The following is a 23,119-nucleotide window of genomic DNA, read 5'->3' as shown; positions in this document are numbered from 1 at the left end:
TAATTGTTTATAAAGAAAGAACCTATTTTTTTCATAGCACTTATAATTACATGAGATGCGTTGATTTATCTTTACTCCATCATAAAATTGCATGCTCCCTTAAGGTATACAATATTTCAGTGGTCCCCAACCTTTTTTGGGCCATGGACCGGTTTCATGTCAGAAAATATTTTCACGGACTGGCCTTTAGGGAGGGATGGATAAATGTATCACGTGACCAAGACAAGCATCAAGAGTGAGTCTTAGACAGATGTAACAGGCGAAATCTGGTCATTTTTTAAAAATAAAACATCATTCAGATTTAAATATAAATAAAACAGAAATAATGTAAGTTATTTATTCTTTCTCTGAGGACTGGTACCAAATGGCCCATGGACTGGTACCAGTCTGTGGTCCGGGGGTTGGGGACCACTGCAATATATGTACCCTGTTTACCAGTGTTCATACAAATGTCAATACTGTATCTAGCATAGAGTATGGAGTTGAAAATATTTACTGAACAAAAAAAAAATTAACAAATTGCCCAAAGTCATACAAGTGCCCCCAAATTGAGGAACTACTTGTCCAATTGGGAAAATTTTAAGATGGCATTCTTATCCCTTGAAGAAAACAGCAGCTAATTATTTTGGTAAGTACATTACTTGCAAAAAATAACATTTCTTAGTACTATGTGCTATTAAGCAGTAATAAGGGCAAAAGAAGCTTTGTCCTTTTTTGCTTCAAAAAATTTTAAGAAGTTTCCAAAGACTGTTTATTAAAAGTTGTATTTTGAGACAAGCTAAAAAAGAATGTTGTTCAATAACTAGCCAATTACATTCACATATACTTATACCTCAAATATTTCCTGCTGTTTATGGAATTGTATTCAGTTCAAAATTTGTCTGAAATGTGGGTTTTTAAATATTATTTCCTTTACCTTTTAAACTTCTATGTATTTCAACTTTTCTGTATATTATTTGTCACCATAAAAAATTACAGTAATAAGAAATATTTATAGAAGCAGGAAGGAAATGGGGATGAAGGAAGAGGAGAGTAGAGGGGAGAATAGTGATGGAGGGAGACTTGACTTCAGAGGAGGAACATACAAGTCACTGTACAGATGATGTAGAATTGTGCACTTGAAACCTTTATAATTTTATCAACCAATGTCACTCAAAAAAATCCATTTAAAAGTAAATAAAAAAGTTAAAAAAAAAGATAATAATTACATTAACTAATTTCACTCAGAATTCAGGTCAAGCTTGGTTTTATTTTAGAAAAAAATAATATTTTTGTTTCTTGGTCCCTCCAAATATGTTTGCTCACCTGTAATCATGTCATTTTAAAACAGCAGTTTATTCTAAATACTTGCCCTTTTTTCATTCAATTGGCATTCTTTTAAAGAGAATTACCACAAAGAAAAGTCATTGTACCCAGCAAGTGAAAGAATAAAAAAAATCACAAATGTTATAATAATTTGTTTACTTTAAATACGACTGTTCTCTCAGAACTGAAATATCTCTTCCTGGCCCTATATGAGGAATTGTCATAGATTTAGGATAAATAAAATTTACATCAAAAGCTAAAACTGAATATGTAAATTTAATGCCAATTTTTGAATGACTAGTCCCTTGTCAGTTCTTCCTTAACCCTATACCAGTCATTGAATCTTACAACTTCTTTTAAAACTTTTTATTACCTGAAAGACTTTCATATTCACCCAACTCTAGTCAGTCTCCTCCAAGCTCTCTTGTCAACTGGTCCCCAGTGTTGGCTGATAAAAATTGCAAACTCTAGGCATAAATAATTTCATTCTCCACTCTTTCCTCCTTCACTCCACATCAAATTTTCAACAAATACAGACATGGTTTCTATTGGCTCAAGGCAGTATCCCTAGAATATGCCCCCTCCCAAAGTGCTTGCCTAAGAAAGCTCAACACTGCCACGAGAATTTACTATTTTAGCCAAAAGATGGTGATAGAAAGATCCCTGAACCCTCTTTTAGAGTAGTTCCTTTAGAAAGCTTGCAGTTAGAAATACTTTCTCTGCACCTTTTAGATATAAATCTTCTGTCACTCATAACTGTCTCTCAAAGACTTGCAAGTAATCTCTTTCAAATGCAAAGAAAGTTATTTAAAGACATAATTCTCACTAGTGCTTCAAACCTTACTTTAACTTGCCCTAACAATCTCCAATCATAAATATTTGAGAACTTTACTTCTTCTCTGAAATTAGCAATTAATAAATGCAGATTGTGAAATCACATGGACCAAAATTCCTTCAACATTCCTCAATGCCTTTTCCATAGTATATACACACTAGTCTTTCAAAAGTTCCTAGTCTTTCATTTTGTTGAGATTAATATCAGTTCACACTTGACAGTCTTCACAACTGCAATAGTTGTTACTGAATAAAATTTATTCTTATTGTTACTAGTTTCTAACTTTGTTTATCAATGATATACCTTCATATAAGGATCAACAGTTAATTTTCCTCTTGATATCATTTAAAAGTCCTTCTGAAATAGTATTCTAGTGAAAGAATAAGATTTCCTGAGCTCTCCAGAATTATTTGGAGAAAACAAAAAATATGACCACACAACACAAAGAGTAAGATTTTTATATCTCAAGACATCTCACAATTATTAAGACTACAGATTAGAAATCAATTCCATCCAAGATTTTTTTGTGGAATTTTTACACATATTAGGGAATGGTACACATATCAGTCCACGTTTCTGTTTTAACATGAGGCAGGCTGGAGGAGTGGGAGGAAAAACAGCATAATGGATACAACTATTTAGAAGAAAGTAAACATGAAGAGGGCAAACCCAAAATTTTCATTATCTACAGAAAATGCCTTAAAAAAAAGATCTTTCAACTTTGGCCATCTCTCTCTAAAAGTCACTTCCTAGCTACTAGCAAATACATAAAAATTATTTAAAGTTAATTAACTTGGTATATCTTTTGTGTCCACTGGGTAGAAGATCTATTATGTCCACTGCTACAGCTCTTATAAATTACCCTTCTGGGCTGGACAAACTCTAACATAGGATTGATGGACAAAAGCCTTAAAAACAAGACACTAAGGTGTCTCTCTGCATGAGCCAATATTATACATAAGAACACAGCCAGTGGTGTGATTCAAATAATTTAACAACCAGTTATCTGCCCTAATGACCATTTTAAGTATAAAAAAAGATATAGCAAAAGGTAGTTTATTATTTTATGCATTTAATACTTAAATAAGAATAAAGGAAGTACACAAAACTAGATTTGTTTTAAGAATGAGTTTTAAATTAATGAAAAAATATTAAATAATACCTGATAAAAAACAATAAAACTATTATTTAAGATTTTCATATTGCTTCTTGATTGGTATCCTGACTTGCAATTTTTTCACCTATGGATGAAATGAATATTATCTCGAGTGCTTAGAATATGCTGTTGCTAAGACAAATGTTAACAAGTAAAGTAAGGAATGTATATTTGTAATTTTCACATTGGGCGGCTGCCCAGGTGCCCACATTAGAGAGAACCCTGATTACAAGTGCCATTTTAACAACCGGTTTGCTGAACTCAACAAAAAAATTAGGTATTGGTTCTGCTGAACCTGTGCAAACCAGCTGAATCTCACCTGGATACAGCTCTAGGCAGCTGTCAGTACAAAGATGCCCATACAAGCAGGCAAGAAAATGAGAACTATAGACAGTAATTCAACCCTGTAAGCAGTATTTGTTTTTGTTTTTTATTGCTCTAATTTTCCCTTAACTTTGCCTCACAAAAGCCAGGGAGAATGAGCCTGGATAAATTCAATATGCCAGAGTGCTGCAGTGGGATAAAAAAATCTTTTATCAGATGCTCATCTTCATTAGTTATTAGAGAAATGCAAATCAAAACTGCAATGAGATACCACCTCACACCTGTTAGATTAGCTATTATCAACAAGACAGGTAATAGCAAATGTTGGAGAGGCTGTGGAGAAAAAGGAACCCTTATACACTGTTGGTGGGAATGTAAAGTAGTACAACCATTATGGAATAAAGTATGGTGGTTCCTCAAAAAACTGAAAATAGAACTACCTTATGACCCAGCAATCCCTCTACTGGGTATATACCCCAAAAACTCAGAAACATTGATACGTGAAGACACATGCAGCCCCATATTCATTGTAGCATTGTTCACAGTGGCCAGGACATGAAAACAACCAAAAAAGCCCATCAATAGATGACTGGATAAAGAAGATGTGGCACATATGCACTATGGAATACTACTCAGCCATAAGAAATGATGACATCAGATCATTTACAGCAAAATGGTGGGATCTTGATAACATTATACAAAGTGAAATAAGTAAATCAGAAAAAACCAGGAACTGCATTATTCCATACGTACGTGGGACATAAAAGTGAGACTAAAAGACATTGATAAGAGTGTGGTGGTTACAGGAGGGAGGGGGGAGAGGGAGAGGGAAAGGGAGAGGGGAGGCACAAAGAAAACTAGATAGAAGGTGACAGAGGACAATCTGACTTTGGGTGATGGGTATGCAACATAAATGAATGACAAGATAACCTGGACATGTTATCTTTGAATATATGTATCCTGATTTATTGATGTCGCCCCATTAAAAAAATAAAATTATTAAAAAAAAAAAAAAGAAAAAAAAATCTTTTATCCTCTTTGGTATGCCAACACCCAGCTTCCTTGTAACCTCTCTACTCTCTGTAATCCTTTGAAATGTTTGAGCAAGTCTCCTTTGCTGATGAATAAAATTGCTAGATAAGCAAAAAGTGATTTTCAATCTTGAAGTAAACAAATGAATTTAGAAGAAATTTGTTTTCCCAATTCAGAGTGCATAGGGTAGAAAAATAAAGCTGTTTTCAAATCATTCACTTCATTTTTCATAATACTGTATTTTCTTTTTCTACTTTTATTTACTTCATATACTCCAAGGGAAGGAAAAGGTGAAAAGCTATAAGTTCTTTCAATACTTGTACATCAGAAATTATTACTATAATTTCCTGATAGAGACCATCATCTTCATTTTTTTATGAGGAAACTGATATTTCAAAAAATTAATCCACCTACCAAGGTTACTTAATTGAAATCATTGAAGAGTATAATTTAAACTTGTCAAAGTATAGACTTTTTCTATAATTATGCACTTTTAATGTTAAGAATATTGATAGTTTGCTTTATTAAGAATTTCTCTTACAATCCTCACTTCTTATAATGCACGAGACATTTCCATCCACCCAACTACTCCATTGGGAGAACAAGCGAGGAGAAAAAGGAGTGAATACAGATAAACTAATATGTCACCTTTGATTATAATTTTGTTGTTGTTAAATTTAGTTTTTTTCTTTTTTTTTGTTTTTGTTTGAATTTTTTTTTTTAAACTTTAGCATCACTGACTGGGACTATTGCATATACTGTTTCAAGGTAATTTTATAGAATCACAGACTCCTTGGAGGAAAAGACATTTTATTACATAAATTTTGAAAAGGAATAAGTCCTTTTCTATAACACTCATTGTGCTATTAATGCTCAATTCAGATCAAAATATGATAACTATAGGCTTAAATGTAGTTGCCCTTTCTATTTTTAATCAAGCAGCTTCATTGCTTCCTAAAGTCATTTTCTCATAGCCTCAAGCTATTTCATTATTCTTCTTTCCATTCTATAAACTCGTTCTCATTATTCTATTGATGTCACGTTCAGTATTATCTAGAAAACATATTTTAAAAATCTTCTTGTTACATCTCTGAGCTTCCCACAGAGAAAATATAATGTTCTCTATATCTTCCAGTTGTCATAAGGAGATAGTCAAAAATAACTTTAAAGCACAAAAGCTATCAGATAGAAATAATCATTTTAACTAATTAAAACATACTAAACAAAGCTATTATATGATGACTAAAAACTGGAGAGAAAAATTAATATTCAATTGGTCTTATTATCTACTTCATTCCTTTCCTCTTTATAAAATTGTTTCTACTGTAAAGAATAGAAGGCTCTGCAAAATCCATTGGGTGGTAGTCAACTCCATTCCATAGATAAGTAATAACAAGGTTCTCCTGGTTTGAATGACTCAGTGACAAAATAATAATCAGTTCAATGGTGAAAACAGCATTGAACATCCAGAGATCTAAATGATGAGTAAAACCATACAGTTAAGTGAGATGGATACAGGCTAGACTCTTCTGCTTTATTTTCAGAAACTTCTTTTATTTTAAGGTGAGAGGAGGGGAAATAGTAAGGCAGACTCCTACATGTGCCCTGACCAAGATAAACCTGGCAACCTCATCTGGGGCCAGTGCTCAAATACAGAGTTATTTTAGCACCTGATATGCTTGGACCAACCGAGTGCCCAGGACCATGCTCAAACCAATTGAGCCACTACCTGTGGGAAGGGAAGGGGGTAAAAAGGGGGAAGAAACAGATGGTTGCTTCTCCTGTGTGCCCTGACTGGAATCAAACCCAGGATGTTCATACGCTGGGCCCATGCTCTATCCACTGAGCAACCAGCCAAGGACAAAAATTTCTAATATTTTTTAAATTTTTATAGAATGAAGGACGTAAAAATTCAGATAGGGTGCAGCCCTAAAAGTTTCATTTAAATGAAGTGAATGGAAAGAACAAAAATGTTATTATATGTACTAAATATCAGCAAGTAAACTAAAAGGTTCTATTTTTCAGAGAGAAGCAAATTCAGTTAAAAAGGCAATACCACAGAGATCGCCTTCATCAGATCCATCAGGGCAATCCCTTCTTCCATTGCAGAGTTTCTCCGGTTGCAGGCAGACTGAAGTGTCATTAGCACAAGGGTACTTGGGTGGTCCACACAAGAAACTATCACAATTATCTTCATCAGACTGATCTTCACAATCAATATCTCCATCACATACCCATGCTTTGTTGATGCATCTCCCTTAAGAGAAAAGAAACAGCATGCATTTGATTTTTATAATAAAATCACAGTAATAATGAGTGGTCATTACTATGCTCAGCCAGGGCAGAATTCCTTGCCATTTGCAAGAAATCTATTTGCTGATAGTTTGACAGTTTATTTTCATATTTGAATAGTTCTTCTCCTAGTTGTTAAAGTGGCTCTTAGTGTTAAAGCCTTGATCTTTTATTTAGATTAAAGTCATTGGTTTACCTTATTTAAACAATTATGTAACTAAATAAGTTTAATTACAGAAGTTTCAAAAGCAAACTTTAAAAGTATATTTTTATATTGTCTTCTCAGAGCTCTAAATTTAGGTAAATGCTATTAGTGTCCTTTGGAACCCTAAATTTAATACTTCTTTTTTGCTGGAGAAGTTCTTCTATTTACATTTACAACCTCAACATCTAATTTCTCATAACCAGACTTATGTACATTCCCTTTCAAAAAATAATTAAAAATGTTATTAAAAATCTTGGTAGCTAAGTTATATATAAATTGGATTTATAGAAATGGGTATTTTTTTTACTGACTTTGAGAGAAAAAAACAAATGTTTACTATTTAGCTAGCATGTTTCAAGTAACAATGTGAAATACATAGAAAGCAATGATCATTATTTATGTAAATCTTTTTTTCACTGCAAAATATTCTTCATTTTTTTATTTTTTGCAGTTTCCCTCTAATATATCATTTTACTGGATTATGCAATGTTAAGTTATTATGTGAATAAAAAAATATACCTTAAAAGAAGTACTAGTTATTAACTGATTATATATCAATATTTCATAAGATGAATGGAATTAAAAAAATGGAAACTCTTAGAATGTACATGTCCAAGAGTCATCATGTATAAACATCATCTTTAATCTAAAAAGCTACATAATTTTAAAATAAGATATTGGTGAAAAGATGTTTTATTTTCATAAATATATTAGTAATTCTCCATACTAGTCTAAGTAAAATAAGAAAAGAAATTCACCAATGAGCAGTTCCATAATTGACATAAGAATATTTGATAATATTCAACATTATTTATCAAAACTATTAAAATATGAATAATGGACACTTTATAATAAATTTGATATAAATCAAAAAATTATACTTTTGCATTGATATAAATAAAATCAAAATTATTTTGTATTATTCTGAAAATAGATTCTAATGCAATTATAACATCAAAAAATATGATATATAATTAGAAAACAGTATCATTACATATAGTTAATATAATTATATAATTATAAAATCAATAAAAACTAAATAACAACTATAAGAACTAAGAATTCCAAAAGCAGATCTTGTGGTCAGAGAAATGGTGCCATGAGGAGTGTTCCCAATACCTCTCCCTGAAACTTTAACAAATTCAACAACTAGAGACAGAAAAACAATCTCAGGAGCATCTGAAATATACATACATCAAACAAGGTACGATTGGGTGAAAAGGTGGCTGAATATATAATCCACTCTGAAGTAAATAAGATGGAGAATGGAGTATTCTGCTTTCCTTACTGACCTGAGCAAGGGCTGCTTTCACTTGGAACTGAGAGAAAGCAAGGGCTGGGGGTGCAGAAAAAGCTGGGCTAGGGCAGAGACGTTCAAGCCAAAGAGAGAGTGTGCTTGCAGCTTAGCCCACAAGGAGCTAACACCAGCAACAGACACCAGCAGAGTTGTGTGAGCAGTTGCCTTGTTTACTCCTGGTATACTGGTTGGCATTCATGGGCAGTGTGCAAGTAGATCCACCTGGTGCTTCGGGAATGGGTGCCCATGTTCCTGGACGTGGGGGCTGGGTCAGAGACTGTCAGTAGTGATCCTCTATGTGGGCTGTGACCAGAGTTTCTGAATAATCCCGGCTTCCAAATAACAGCACTTGGGAAATGCATGAAAGTCAGCTTCCCTACATCCAGACCTGTCTGGGCATGGCACCTCCACTAGCAATATAGGCTAACAAAGCACACTCCTGGGGAAGAGAACTGTTGAAGTGGTGGGGGGAAGAGCATGCAGGCAGCTTGCAGACAGCCTCTGGAGAGCAGACCTGCGGAGTTCTGAGGCAAACTAGACATGCCCAGAGGCTCACAGAAAGACACCTGAAAGGCAATCGGCTCCCAGCCCTGCCTGATTACACTGGCGGCTCTAGCTGGAAAAGCCTTACCTAGACTCCTGTGTTGAGTAGGGATAAAGGGGGGGATTTGGCAGTTCTTAGAGCTTCTTGCTCTCCAGGCAGTGGCTGGGGAAACTTCACAGCTGGGTCCCAGGCTGCTGGTTCAGAAAGGAGAGATTTGGGGAGAGGCTGCGGGAAAACAGACTCTCCCATTGTCGGAGAGCTTGCTAGCAAATGCTAACAAGTCCCGTCTACCAATGGAACCGAGGCCTAGTTTATGTCATCACCATAGTGACACAACAGCAAATCTCTGCCTAAGAGTGCAACAGGGGCAGAACCTGGGGTACAGAGCCACCAGCCAAAAAGAGAAAGAATGTGAAAAGAAGAAGATAAGTTCTCAAAATCAGGAAAAATTCACAGTCTTTATAACTTTTTCCATTTTTTTCTTGTATTTTTTTATCTCTTTTTTTTATCTTTTTTTTTTTTTACCTTCCACCTTGGTCATTTTATCCTCTTTCTGTTTTATTCTTTCTTTTTATTTTGAATGTTATTACCCATAGATGTTACATTTTCCATTTTTTTCTTTTTCTATGAGTGTTATATTCCAAAAAACTTAACTCAGTTTTTTTTCTATCTTCTTGTTTCTTCTTTTCTCTTTCACTTTTTCTCTCATTCTACTCTAACCAACAAACAAAATATTTTATTCTGGATTCAAATTTTTTCTTTGTGGCATTTTGTGTGCTTTTTACTTCACTCTTCACCTCTTTAGCCTTTCCCCCAACTCCGGCTCTCCATTCTATAGTTTTTGTGCCACTTAATACAATAGAATTTTTCTTATTCACTGTACTTTTTCTTTTTTCTCTTACACTATTTATCTCATTCAACCATCATTTACAAACAAATTATTTTATTCTTTTTTTAAATTCATTTTAGAGAGGAGAGGGAGAGACAGAGAGAGAAGAGAGACAGAGAAGGGGGAGGAGCTGGAAGCATCAACTCCCATATGTTCCTTGACCAGGCAAGCCCAGGTTTTCGAACTGGTGACCTCAGCATTTCCAGGTCGATGCTTTATTCACTGCACAACCACAGGTCAGGCTTTATTTTATTCTTGATCCAAATTTTTTCCTTGTGGCATTTTGTTGGTTCTTGCCTTGTTTTTTGCCTCTTTGTCACTCCCTCAAAACCCAGGCCTTCTGTTCTACATATTTTTGTTCCACTTAGCAAAATAGAATTTTCAGTTTTACACTTCATTTTCTCAAAAAAATATTTTATCAACTCTTATTAGTGTTATTAACAATACCACTCTCAAATCCCATTAAAGAAAAAAATAGAATATCATGGATACAAAAGACAATGATGTAGTTCAAATAGGTGAGGAAAAATCTATAGAAAAAAATTTCAATAGCTTAGAAACCTTGGAGTTAAATTACAGAGAATTTAAAATTGAAGTCCTAAAACTACTCAAGGATATATAAGAAAGCACAGAAAGGCAATTTAGGGAACTCAAAAAACAATTCAATGAACCAAAAAGATACTTCACCAAGGAAATTGAAAGTAAGAAAACAAATCAACCAGAGATGAAAAACTCAATTCATGAGCTGAGAAATGAGGTAACAAGCTTAGCCAATAGAACAGGCCAGATAGAGGAGAGAATTAGTGACATAGAAGACAGGAAACTAGAGGTACTACAAAGAGAAGAGGTTAGAGACTCAGTAATTTTAAAAAAATGAGAAAGCCCTACAGGAATTGTCTGACTCCATCAGAAAAAGCAACATAAGAATAATGGGTATATCAGATGAAGAAGAAAGAGAAAATGGAATGGAGAACATATTCAAACAAACAATAAATGAGAACATTGCAAGCCTGTGGAAAGAATTACAGCCTTGAATTCAAGAAGCAAACAGAACACTGAGTTATCTTAACCCTAACAAACGTACTCCAAGGCACATCATAATGAAATTGGCACAAACCAATGACTAAGAAAAAAATTCTCAAGGCAGCCAGGGAAAATAAGAATACAACGTATTATATACAGGAAGGCCTATTAGATTATGAACAGATATCTCAGCAGAAACTCTACAAGCTAGAAGAGAGTGGACCTCAATATTTAAAGTTCTGGAAGAGTGGAACTTCCAGCCAAGAATGCTATACCCATCAAAGCTACCCATTAAATATGAAGGAGAAATAAAAATATTCACAGATACAGAAAAGATGAGAAAATTTATCACCAGAAAACCCCCACTTCAGGAAATTCTAAAGGGGGTTTTTCAACCAGAAACACAGAACAAAACAAAACTAAACTAAAGTAAAAGCTCCATCAAGATCACAATAAAAACAAGATTAATCTGTGATAAGAAACAAAAAAGGAGAGAGGACAAAGATTAACAGTAGCAAAAAAGGATAGAGTGAAGAAGCACTCACGAGATAATGTACTACAATGAACATGATATGTATGCTTTCCATTACTTAATGGTAACCACCCCTGAAAAAACCAACACAGAAGTATATGGCTTGAAAAAAGAAGTAACAGAGAAAAGAAGTATGGATTATAACCAAACAAAAACAAATGATAGAAAAATAAAAGAGAAGAACCAAAAGAGATACAAAACTATCAGAAAGCAATATATAAAATGGTAAATAGAAACCCTCAAATGTCAATCATTACATTAAACATAAATGGATTGAACTCACTAATAAAAAGACACAGAGTAGCAGAATGGATTAAAAAAGAAAATCCAACTGTATGCTGCCTACAAGAAACACATCTAAGCTACAAGGATAAAAACAAATTCAAAGTGAAAGGTTGGAAAATATTATTTCAAGCAAATAACATCCAAAAAAAAGCAGGTGTAGCAATACTCATATCTAACAATGCTGACTAGAGACATCAAAGGTAATCAGAGACAAAAAATGGTCATTTCATAATGATAAAGGGGACATTGAATCAAGAAGACATAATACTTCTTAATATAGATATATGCACCAAACCAAGAAGCACCAAATATATATAAGACAGCTATTGACTGACCTAAAAACAAAAACTGACAAAAATACAATTATATTTGAAAACTCAGTACACCACTGATGGCTCTAGACTGTTCATTCAAACAGAAAATCAATAAAGAATAATTGGCCTTAAATGAAACACTAGAACAATTGGATATGATAGACATCTATTGGACATTTCATCCCAAAGTGCCAGAGTATACATTTTTCTCTAGTGTACATAAAAGATTCTCAAGAATTGACCATATATTGGGCCACAAAAATAACATCAACAAATTCAGAATGATTGAAATTATACCAAGCATATTTTCTGATCATAAAGACTTGAAACTAGAATTCAACTGCAAAAAAAGAAGTAAACAAACCCACAAAAATGAGTGGGTAAAAGAAGAAATAAGAGCAGAGATCAAAAGATTCATACAGGCAAATGAAAATAACAATAAAACATATCAGAATCTCTGGGCTGCAGAAAAAGCAATAATAAGAGGGAAGTTCACATCACTTCAAGCCTATATGAACAAACAAGAGAGAGCCCAAGTAAACCACTTAACTTCACATCTTAAGAAACTTTAAAAAGAAGAACAAATACAACCTAAAACTAGCAGAAAAAAGGAAATAATAAAAATCAGAGCAGATAAACAAAATAGAGAACAGAAAAACTATAAAATAAATTAATAAAATAAGGAGCTGGTTCTTTGAAAAGATCAACAAAATTGACAAACCCTTGGCAAGACTCACCAAGAAAAAAAAGAGAAAGGACTCATATAAACAAAATAAAAAATGAAAGAGGAGAAATCACCACAGATATCATAAATATACAAAGAATTATTGTAGAATACCATGAAAAACTATATGCCACCAAATTTAACAATCTAGAAGAAATGGATAAATTCCTAGAACAATACAATCTTCCTAGACTGAGTCATGAAAAAGCAGAAAGCCTAAACAGACCAATAAGCAGGGAGGAAATAGAAACAACTATTAAAAACCACCCCAAAAATAAAAGTCCAGGGCCAGATGGCTATACTAGTGAATTCTATCAAACATTCAAAGACTTGGTTCCTATTCTACTCAAAGAATTCCAAAAAATTGAAGAAGAAGCAATACTTTCAAACACATTTTATGAGGCCAACATGACCCTCATTCCAAAACCTGGCAAGGACAACACAAATAAAAAAAACTACAGACCAATATCTCTAATAAATACAGATGCTAAAATACTAAACAAAATACTAGCAAACTGAATACAACAAAACATTAAAAAAAATAATTTATCATGATCAAATGGGATTTATCCCAGAATCACAAGGATGGTTCAACATATGTAAAACAGTTAATGTAATACACCATATTCACAAAACAAAGAACAAAAACCAAATGATCTTATCAATAGTTGCAGAAAAGGCATTCGATAAAATACAATATCATTGTATATTTAAAACACTTAAAAATGAGCATAGAAGGAAAATATCTCAACATAATATCAACATCTATGATAAACCTAACATCATATTAAGTGGCATAAAACTGAGGACTTTTCCCCTAAAATCAGGAACAAGATAAGGTTGTCCACTCTCTCTATTTTTATTCAACATAGTGCTGGAAGTTCTAGCCAAAGCAATCAGACAAGAGAAAGAAATAAAAGGCATTCATATTCGGAAAGAAGAGTAAAGGTTTCACTTTTTGCAGATGATATGATCCTGTATATCAAAAACTCCAAAGTCTCCAGAAAAAAACAACTACAAACAATAAACCAATACAGTGAGGTCGGAGGATACAAAATTAATATACAAAAGTACATTGCCTTTCTATATGCCAACAATGAAACATTAAAAAACGAGCTCAACAAAACAATCCACTTGATGGTAGTGACAAAAAAGATAAAATACCTAGGAATAAACATAACAAAGAATGTAAAGGACCTATATAATAAAAACTACAAAGCATTGTTAAGCAAGATTGAAAGATATAATGAAATGGAAAAATATTCCTTGTTCTTGGATAAAAAAAATAAATATAGTCAAAATTACTATATTACCCAAAGCGATATACAAATTTAATGCAATACCAATCAAAATTCAAGTGTCATTTTTTTAAAGAAATGGAACAAAGAATTATCTGGTTTATATGGAACTATAAAAAACCCCGAATAGCCAGAGCAATCCTAAGGAATAAAAATGAAGCTGAGGGCATTATAATAACTGTCTTCAAATTATATTATAGAGCCACGATAATCAAAACAGTATGGTATTGGCAGAAAAATAGACACCCAGACCAATGGAACAGAATAGAAAGCCCAAAATAAAACCACATGTATATGGTCAAATAATTTTTTATAAAGGTGCCAACAACACACAATGGAGAAAAGAAAGCCTCTTCAACAAATGGTGCTGGGAAAACTGGAAAACCACATTTAAAAGAATGAAATTTGAGGACAGTTTGTCCCCTTGTACTAATTAATTCAAAATGGATCAAAGAACTAAATATAAGACCTGAAACAATAAATTACATAAAACAAAACACAGGTCCTAAAATGATAGACCTTGGTTACAAAGAGCACTTTATGAATTTGATTCCAAATGCAAGGGAAGTGAAGGCAAAGATAAATGAATGGGACTACATCAGACTAAGAAGCTTTTGCACAGCAAAAGAAACTGACAACAAAACAAACAGACAGCCAACTGAATGGGAGATATTTTCAGGAACAGCTCAGATAAGGGCCTAATATGCAAAATATACAAAGAACTCATAAAACTCAACAACAAACAAACAAACAATCCAATAAAAAAATGAGAAGAGGACATGAACAGACACTTCTTCCAGGAAGAAATACAAATGGCCAACAGATATATGAAAAGATGCTCATCTTCATTAGTTATTAGAGAAATGCAAATCAAAACTACAATGCACCCTACACATGTTATATTAGCAATTATTAACAAGACAGGTAATAACAAGTATTGGAGCGGCTGCAAAGAAAAAGGAATCCTCATCCACTGTTGGTGAGAATGTAAAGTAGTACAATCATTATGGAACAGAGTATGGTGGTTTCTCAAAAAATGAAAAATAGGACTACCAATTGACCCAGCAATCCCTCTACTGGGAATATACCCCCATAACTCAAAAACACTGGTACGTAAAGACAGATGCAGCTCCATGTTCATTGCAGCATTGTTCACAGTGACCAAGACATGGAAACAACCAAAAAGCCCTTCAAAGAAGATTGGATAAAAAAGAAGTGGTACATATACACTATGGAATACTACTCAGCCATAAGAAATGATGACATCAGATCATTTACAACAACATGGATGGACCTTGATAACATTATATTGAGTGAAATAAGTAAATCAGAAAAAAGTAAGAACTATATGATTCCATACATAGGTGGAACATAAAAATAAGACTCAGGGACATGGAAAAAAGTGTGTTGGTTACCGGGGGTGAGGAGGGAAGGGAGGGGATGTAAGGAGAAGAGGGACACAAAGAAAACCAGATAGAAGGTGACGGAAGACTATATGACTTTGGGTGATGGGTATTCAACATAATCAAATGTCAAAATAATCTGGAAATGTTTTCTCTGAACTTATGTCCCTTGATTGATTAAAGTCACCCCATTAAAATTAATTTTAAAAAAGAATTCCAAAAACAGCTAGTTAAAATTAAAGAAAATGAAAACTTCAAATTAAGAAATTAAACTGAAATTATTAAGTAGAAAAATGCAAAAGACTGATGAATTAGAAAATGCATATGCCAAATATTTAGAACTATTTTATTTTTATTTTTTTCTTTTTCTTTTCTTTTTTTTATTAATTTTACTAGGGTGACATCAATAAATCAGGGTACATATGTTCAAAGAAAACATGTCCAGGTTATCTTGTCAATCAATTATGTAGAACTATTTTATTTTATTTTTTTATTTTTTTTTATTTTTTTTATTTATTCATTTTAGAGAGGAGAGGGAGAGAGAGAGAGAGAGAGAGAGAGAGAGAGAGAGAGAGAGGAGAGACAGAGAGAGACGAGGGGAGGAGCTGGAAGCATCAACTCCCATATGTGCCTTGACCAGGCAAGCCCAGGGTTTCGAACCGGCAACCTCAGCATTTCCAGGTCGACGCTTTATCCACTGCGCCACCACAGGTCAGGCCTGTAGAACTATTTTAAATAAGCAGTTGTTATAATATTTTATAACAGATTATCAATAAACATATCAATAACTAAACAGCATAGAAACATCAGAAATAGACTCATTTATGTAAGTGGCTTTAATATAGCAAAAAATTATAATTCAAAAATAGAAGGAAAAAATAATTATAGAATTAATGATGTTAGAACCACTAATTAGATATCTGGAAAATAAAAGTAAAACTTCACTTGATTACCAAAGTAAGTTCTAGACAGATTAAAGAAGTAATTTAAATTAATGATGATAAACACAAAAATATTTGAGAATGAAATATTAAAACAAAACTTAATATTGTAATTACAAAATACCATAAAAGAGAATTGCTAAACTTGATGTTATTAACATTTTGACTCCACATTGCAGTGACAATGGTGTAAGCCACCACCCCAATGTCAAAAGGGCTGAAAACCAGGATAATCTTTCCATGGGCATTGTTATAAAATTTATCAAAAAACCCAAAAATACATGAACTCTTAAATATTGTAGAGTTCTAATTTTAGAATATTTTTCATTAATAAATTTGCTCAAATGGATAGAGATGCATAGATAAGGTATGTGCTGCTGTTTTGTATATATTAGTAAAAGACTAGAAACAACTTAAATTATAATTTGTAAGTGTCGTGACATTGATTACAATGTATCCAAATATTGAAATTATATGCTTGAGTGAAAAAGCATAAGATAATTCTGCATAAGATAATATAATACAATCTCCAAAACATCTCAATAAGAAAAGCCATAAAACTTAGTGTGTGGTAGGCTTTTTTATATGTTAGAAGATATGTTTACTTAATAGTTTTATTACTATATTTTCATATAGATATCAATATAAATACAGGGATAGACTTCCAGATATATAAATTCTTTCTAGAGGGTTACACAGAAAATAATTTAAAAATGGTTATCTCTAAGATAACCTTTTTTCGTTACCTTGAGATACGAATTTAATTTATTCTGTAACCAAGCTTGTAAGTCAGTCAACTCGTATATCAAACTACTGATACTGGACCTGTGCATCAACATGCCAACTAGCGGCAGCTTCCCGAATCACAACTCATATCTCAGAATTTTGCTCAGAACAAAAATACGGACCGAGTCGCAGCTCGTATCTTAAAAAATTTGTATGTTGGTCTGTTTATATCTCAAGGTACCAATGTACCGGAAACTGGTGTAAGACAGAGAGGGATTTTCATTGAATCCTTTAGTCAGTGACAGAATTTAGATGATTCACATTGTTTCAGAAGAACTGAAACTTAATTTTTTGTTGAGTTCGGTAAACCGATTTTTAATATGGCACTTGTTGTAATCAGGGTTCTCTCTAAGGTGGACACCTGGGCAGCCGCCCAATGTGGAAATCACAAATTTACATTCCATACTCTTCCAGCATTCTACTGTGTGACAGCATATTTTAAGCACCCATAGAAAAGTTCATTCCATGCATAGGTGAAAAAATTGCAAGTGAGGATGTCAATCAAGAAGCAATATAGAAATATTTTAAATAACAGTTTTATTGTTTTTTGTCAGGTATTATATAATATCTTTATTAATATTTTAAATCTCTTTGTATATCTCATTTATTGTTCTTATTTAAGTATTAACTGAATGAATTAATAAACTAAATTGTGATATGTCTTTCTTTTACATTTAAAACGGTCATTAGGGTGGAGAACTGGAGGTTAAGTTATTTGAATCTCACCATTGCCCTTAGTGATATATTCTTTTCCTTCCATCATATTTGGACATAATTTTCCTCCAAAAATACCAGTTTGTTTTTTTAAATGATGAAGATAAAATGTATGGGTCCTGGTTGGTTAGCTCAGTGGTAGAGTGTTGGCCAAGAGTGTGGAAGGCCCAGGTTCGATTCCCAGCTAGGGCACACAGAAGAAGTGCCCAACTGCTTCTCCAACTTTCCCCTCTCCTTTCTCTCTATCTCTCTCTTCCCTTTCCACAACCAAGGCTCCTCTGGAGCAGTGTTGGGCCAGGCACTGAGGATGGCTCCATGGCCTCTACCTCAGGCACTGGAATGGCTTCTGTTGCATAGGAGCAACAGCCCCAGATGGGCAGAGCATTGCTCACTAGTTGGCTTGCCAGGTGGATCCCAGTCGCGGGGATGTGGGAAAGTCTCTCTCTGCCTCACTACTTCTCACTTCAGAAAAATACAAGCACACACACACACACACACACACACACACACACACAAAGATAAAATGTATGCATGTGTGCCATAAGGTCTGATAGTTTCTACAGATACATTACAAAAATTCAATATTGAGGCTACTCTGTACTTTACACTTTCTTAGAGACTTTAAGAACTATGAGAAATGAGCGCCATTCTGACTGGTATGAGATGATATCTCATTGTGGTTTTAATTTGCATTTTTCTAATGATTAGTGATGTTGAACATTTTTCTATCTGCTTCTTGGCCATTGTATGTCCTGTTTGGAGAAGTGTCTATTCATTTATTTGGCCCATTTTTGATTGGATTGTTTATCTTCTTGGTGTTGAGTTTTACAAGTTTTTATAAATTTAGGTTATTAACCCCTTATTAGACATATTGTCGAATATGTTCTCCCATTGTGTGGTTTCTCTTTTTATTTTGTTCATATTGTCTTTAACTGTGCAAAAGCTTTTTAGTTTGATATAGTCCCATTTGTTCATCCTGCCCTTTATTTCACTTGCCCATGGAGTTAAATCAGCAAATATATTGCTGTGAGAGATGTTGGAGAGCTGACTGCCCATGTTTTCTTCTAAGATGATCATTATTTCACGACTTACATTTAAGTCTTTTATCCATTTTGAGTTTATTTTTGTGAATGGTGTAAGGTAGTAGTAGTACACATAATAAATTCTGGTGAGGATGTGGAGAAAAGGGAATCCTCCTGCATTGCTGGTGGGAATGCATACTGGTACAACCTCTGTGGAAAACATTATGGAGATTCCTCAAAAAATTAAAAACGGAACTGCCTTTTGACCCAGCCATCCCACTTTTAAGAATATATCCCAAGAACATGACATCACTATCACTGATTCAAAAGAAGAAATGCACCCCCATGTTTATGAAGCATTGTTTACAATATCCATGATCTGGAAACCTCCCATATATCCATCAGTAGACCCATGAATTAAAAAGCCATGGTATTATACATAATGAAATACTATGGGGCCATGAAAAAGAAAGAAATCTTGTCTTTTGCGACAACATAGATGGACCTAGAAACTCTTATGTCAAGTGAAATAAGCCAGGCAGAGAAAGAGAAACATCACATGACCTCCCTCATTTGAGGAATCCAATGAAAAATGTGATTTGAGAAATGGAATATAGACAGAGATGGGATAAAAGGAAGCAGAGGGAAAGCAGACAGAGAGAAAGGGGATGACAGTATGGGATAATCCTGGAGGGAAGGGGGTAGGGCATTGCTTGAGGGGGCAAGGGAAATGTTGAGGGGAACATGGGGGAAGAGTGATTTTGTGGGGTGCTATAATCTATGTAAACACAATAAATTAAAATCAATTAAAAAAATGATGAGAAAGCCATAACATGCAGTCTCTGTCATCAAGGAGTTTATAATTTAGTTAGCAAGAGAAGATCAACACATAATATATAATTGTAGTCTAAAATATGACACTCTGTAATTAGGTATTAAATTATATGGGATCACCCACAAGTATAATAGAATGTCAGATAAGATAAAAATAGTGTATTTTCATTTTTAGTTTGATAAATCAAGGAACAACTTCCTTTTCTCCCCCATCACTAATTTATCATGATATTCTTAACCACTGACTTCAAAATGTCCTTAGAATTGTTTCAAGAACCTCATCCATAAACCAGTATCAGTCTTTTAGAGTTGGAATAGCATAACACCCATTTACTGTGCCTGACATAAATGCTGCCTGGAAAAAGTAAAAAAAAAAGAAAAAAGAAAAAATATCCTATTCAAATGATTAATAACTTTGATGCAGATTATGCTACCCACAATAGGAATAAATATGAATACATAGTTTAGATTAAATTTACAAGTATAAATAACTCCCTTCTCCCAATGATTTTTCAGGATATGTTTGAAGCTTAATTGCTTTAATCTTTTTTGTTTTGTTAATTGGTTTTAATACTTATAAAATTGTAGATAATAAGGTAAACCAGGTATAAGTTTAATTACATTTCTAATTCAAGACCATTAATTGGGTAAAATCCCAAATTAAATTACTTTAATAAATATGGTTTTAAAATGTTGAATTTAGAGAGGAGTCCAAGACATCAGTGGAGTAGGAAGATGCACAGACTGCCATCTCCCATGACCAAACTGGATTACAAATTAATTTAGGAACAATCATCATGAAAAACAAACTTTAGATTAAAAGAACAGGAGTCAAAAACCAAGGAGCAAAGAAGAATTCACACTGATCCTTGTAGGAAGTGTGGGGGCATGGTTGGGGCTTCCCTACCTCCAGGAACAAGGGGAGGCTGAGGCTGAGGGTTCAGAAGGGCTCTCATTACAAGAAGACTCTGAGGGGCGGGGGTCCTTGGTCTCAGAACCAGAGGTCCAGCCTAGAAACTCAGGGATTGGATGACTACACTAGAAGAAATTAAAAGCATGCTGGATGAAGCAGAGGAACGAATCAGCAATTTAAAGAACAAGATAAACGGAAGCATAAAAGCAAAACATCAAAAAGAAAAGGGATCAAAAAGTCTGAGGAAACTCTAAGAGAGCTCTGTGACAACATGAAGAGAAACAATATCCACATAATAGGGGTTCCTGAGGAGAAGAGAAAGTGCAAGGGATAGAGAGATTGATTGAAGAAATCATAGCCAAAAATTTCCAAAAAATGATGCAGGAAAGAGTCACACACATTCACCTGATTAGGAGGTTCCACAGTGGATAAAGTGTAGGACTGGGATGTGGAGGACCCAGGTTCGAGACCCTGAGGTCACCAGCTTGAGCATGTGCTCATCTGGTTTGAGCAAGGCTCACCAAATTGAGACCAAGGTCGCTGGCTTGATCAAGGGGTCGCTTGGTCTGCTGTAGCCCTCTGGTCAAGGCACATATGAGTAATCAACCAATGAACAACTAAGGAGCTGCAACAAAGAATTAATGTTTCTCATCGCTCTACCTTCCTGTCTGTCTGTCCCTATCTGTCCCTCTTTCTGACTCTCTCTCTCTCACCAAAAAAAAAAAAAAAAAAAAAAAAGACAGTTTCAAGAAGCACAGAGGTCTCCATTAAAATAATAACATGCCTGATCAGGTGGTGGTGAAGTGTGTAGAGCATCAAACTGGGATGCAAAAGGACCCAGGTTCAAGACCCTGAGGTCACCAGCTTGAGTGTGGGTTCATCTGGTTTAAGGAAAGCTCACCAGCTTAGACCGAAGGTCACTGGCTCGAGCAAGGGGTTACTCATTCTGCTGAAGGCCTGTGGTCAAGGCACATATGTGAAAGCAATCAATGAACAACTAAAGTGTCACAACAAAAAACTGATGATTGGTACTTCTTATCTCTCTCCATTCCTGTCTGTCTGTCCCTATCTATCCCTATCTCTGACTCTCTCTCTCTGTCTCTGTAAAAAAAAGAAAATAACCCAAAGGGACCCACACCAAGACATAACATAATTAAAATACCAAAGCTAAAAGGTAAAGAAAGAATACTAAGGGCTGCAAGAGAAAAACAATTAATCACCTACAAAGGAACCCCCATAAGGATGACATCTGACTTTTCAACAGAAACACTTGAGGCCAGAAGGGAATGGCAAGAAATATTCAAAGTAATGCAGAACAAGAACCTACAACCAAGAGTTTTTTTCCCAGCTAGGCTATTGTTTAAAGTTGAAGGAAAGAACATCTCGTGGAGACTGAAAGTGTGGAGATGGCACTGCTGAGTGCAGGAAGGCATGCCAGTTCCTTTGGCCAGTGTCTTTGAGGACAGCAGTGTCTGACCTGCTTGGGCTAGGGGAACTGCACAGACGTGGAACAATGTTTGTGATTCTGTGGCTCTTCAAACAGCAAATCGTATTTGTTTACATCCAAAGCTATCCAGAATCTGACCACGTGCATCACCACCTCCACTGTTGCCAGCATTGACCAAGCCACTCAACATTCTCTCTCTCCTCTGGATTTTGCACTAGCTTCCTCCCAGGTCTCCTGCTTCTGCTCCTTCTCATAGACCCCACAGGATGAGGAGAGACAATATGGCCACAGAATATGCAAATATTCCAACTCTCACTTCCCAGAACCAAGGTGGATTACAACTTAATTTTGAGATCACTCATCATAAAAGACCAACTTTGGAATAAATTAAGAGGATTCTACAGCCCAGAACCACCAAAGAACCCACACTGAGACTGGTAGGAAAGGCTGAGATGCAGAAAGGGCTGTCCCACTCCCAGAAGTGAGTGGCAGCTGGGAGGGACTCTCATGATGGGGAGGGTTGCCCAGAGAGTTGTGGGTCCTCATCCCCAAAACTGGAATCCAAGCCTAGAGACCTGGAGCTTAGAAAGGGCTTATGGACAATATTTGGCTGAGAAAAGAGCCTACATACTTTTTGAGAGGAGGCAGAACTCTTGGACCCAGACTCCGTATTAAAGGGACTGCATGGAGAGCCTCATTCACAGCTATTTTCCTGGAGCTCCAGGAGCGAGGAGCACTGGGAAGATTGGAGTTGCCAGGGAAGAGAGTGGTCTTGGAGGCACAGAGGGAGATACTTTGAGGGATGGACACCTTAATTCCTGGGCTGAGTCACTCCTCAAATCTAAAGTGAACATTTTTCCTGGGAATAGCATCACCAGGAAAGGGAAGAAATTACCCTATCCATTGGAGGCTCACCTGCCACAGTTAGAACAAAGAGGCATTTAGAAGCAGGCAGCATATTAGGGATACAAATAGGGAATGCAGAGGTCTAAGCTACACCACCC

The 23,119-nt window shown here is 34.8% G+C and overlaps 1 protein-coding gene across 1 annotated transcript in view; it reads right to left on the bottom strand.

Moving 5' to 3' along the window:
* The window catches only part of LRP1B (LDL receptor related protein 1B), a 2,131,860-nt gene that overhangs the window by 747,481 nt on the left and 1,361,260 nt on the right, over positions 1-23,119 (bottom strand). The window contains exon 22 of the mRNA XM_066281034.1: positions 6,709-6,909. Coding sequence (XP_066137131.1) covers positions 6,709-6,909 — 201 coding nt within the window. The remainder of the gene's footprint in view (positions 1-6,708; positions 6,910-23,119) is intronic.

Source organism: Saccopteryx bilineata, chromosome 5 (assembly GCF_036850765.1).
Source record: "Saccopteryx bilineata isolate mSacBil1 chromosome 5, mSacBil1_pri_phased_curated, whole genome shotgun sequence".
NCBI lineage: Eukaryota > Metazoa > Chordata > Mammalia > Chiroptera > Emballonuridae > Saccopteryx > Saccopteryx bilineata.
The sequence above is the reverse complement of the archived record's forward strand: the minus strand, read 5'-3'. Positions and strand labels throughout refer to the sequence as shown.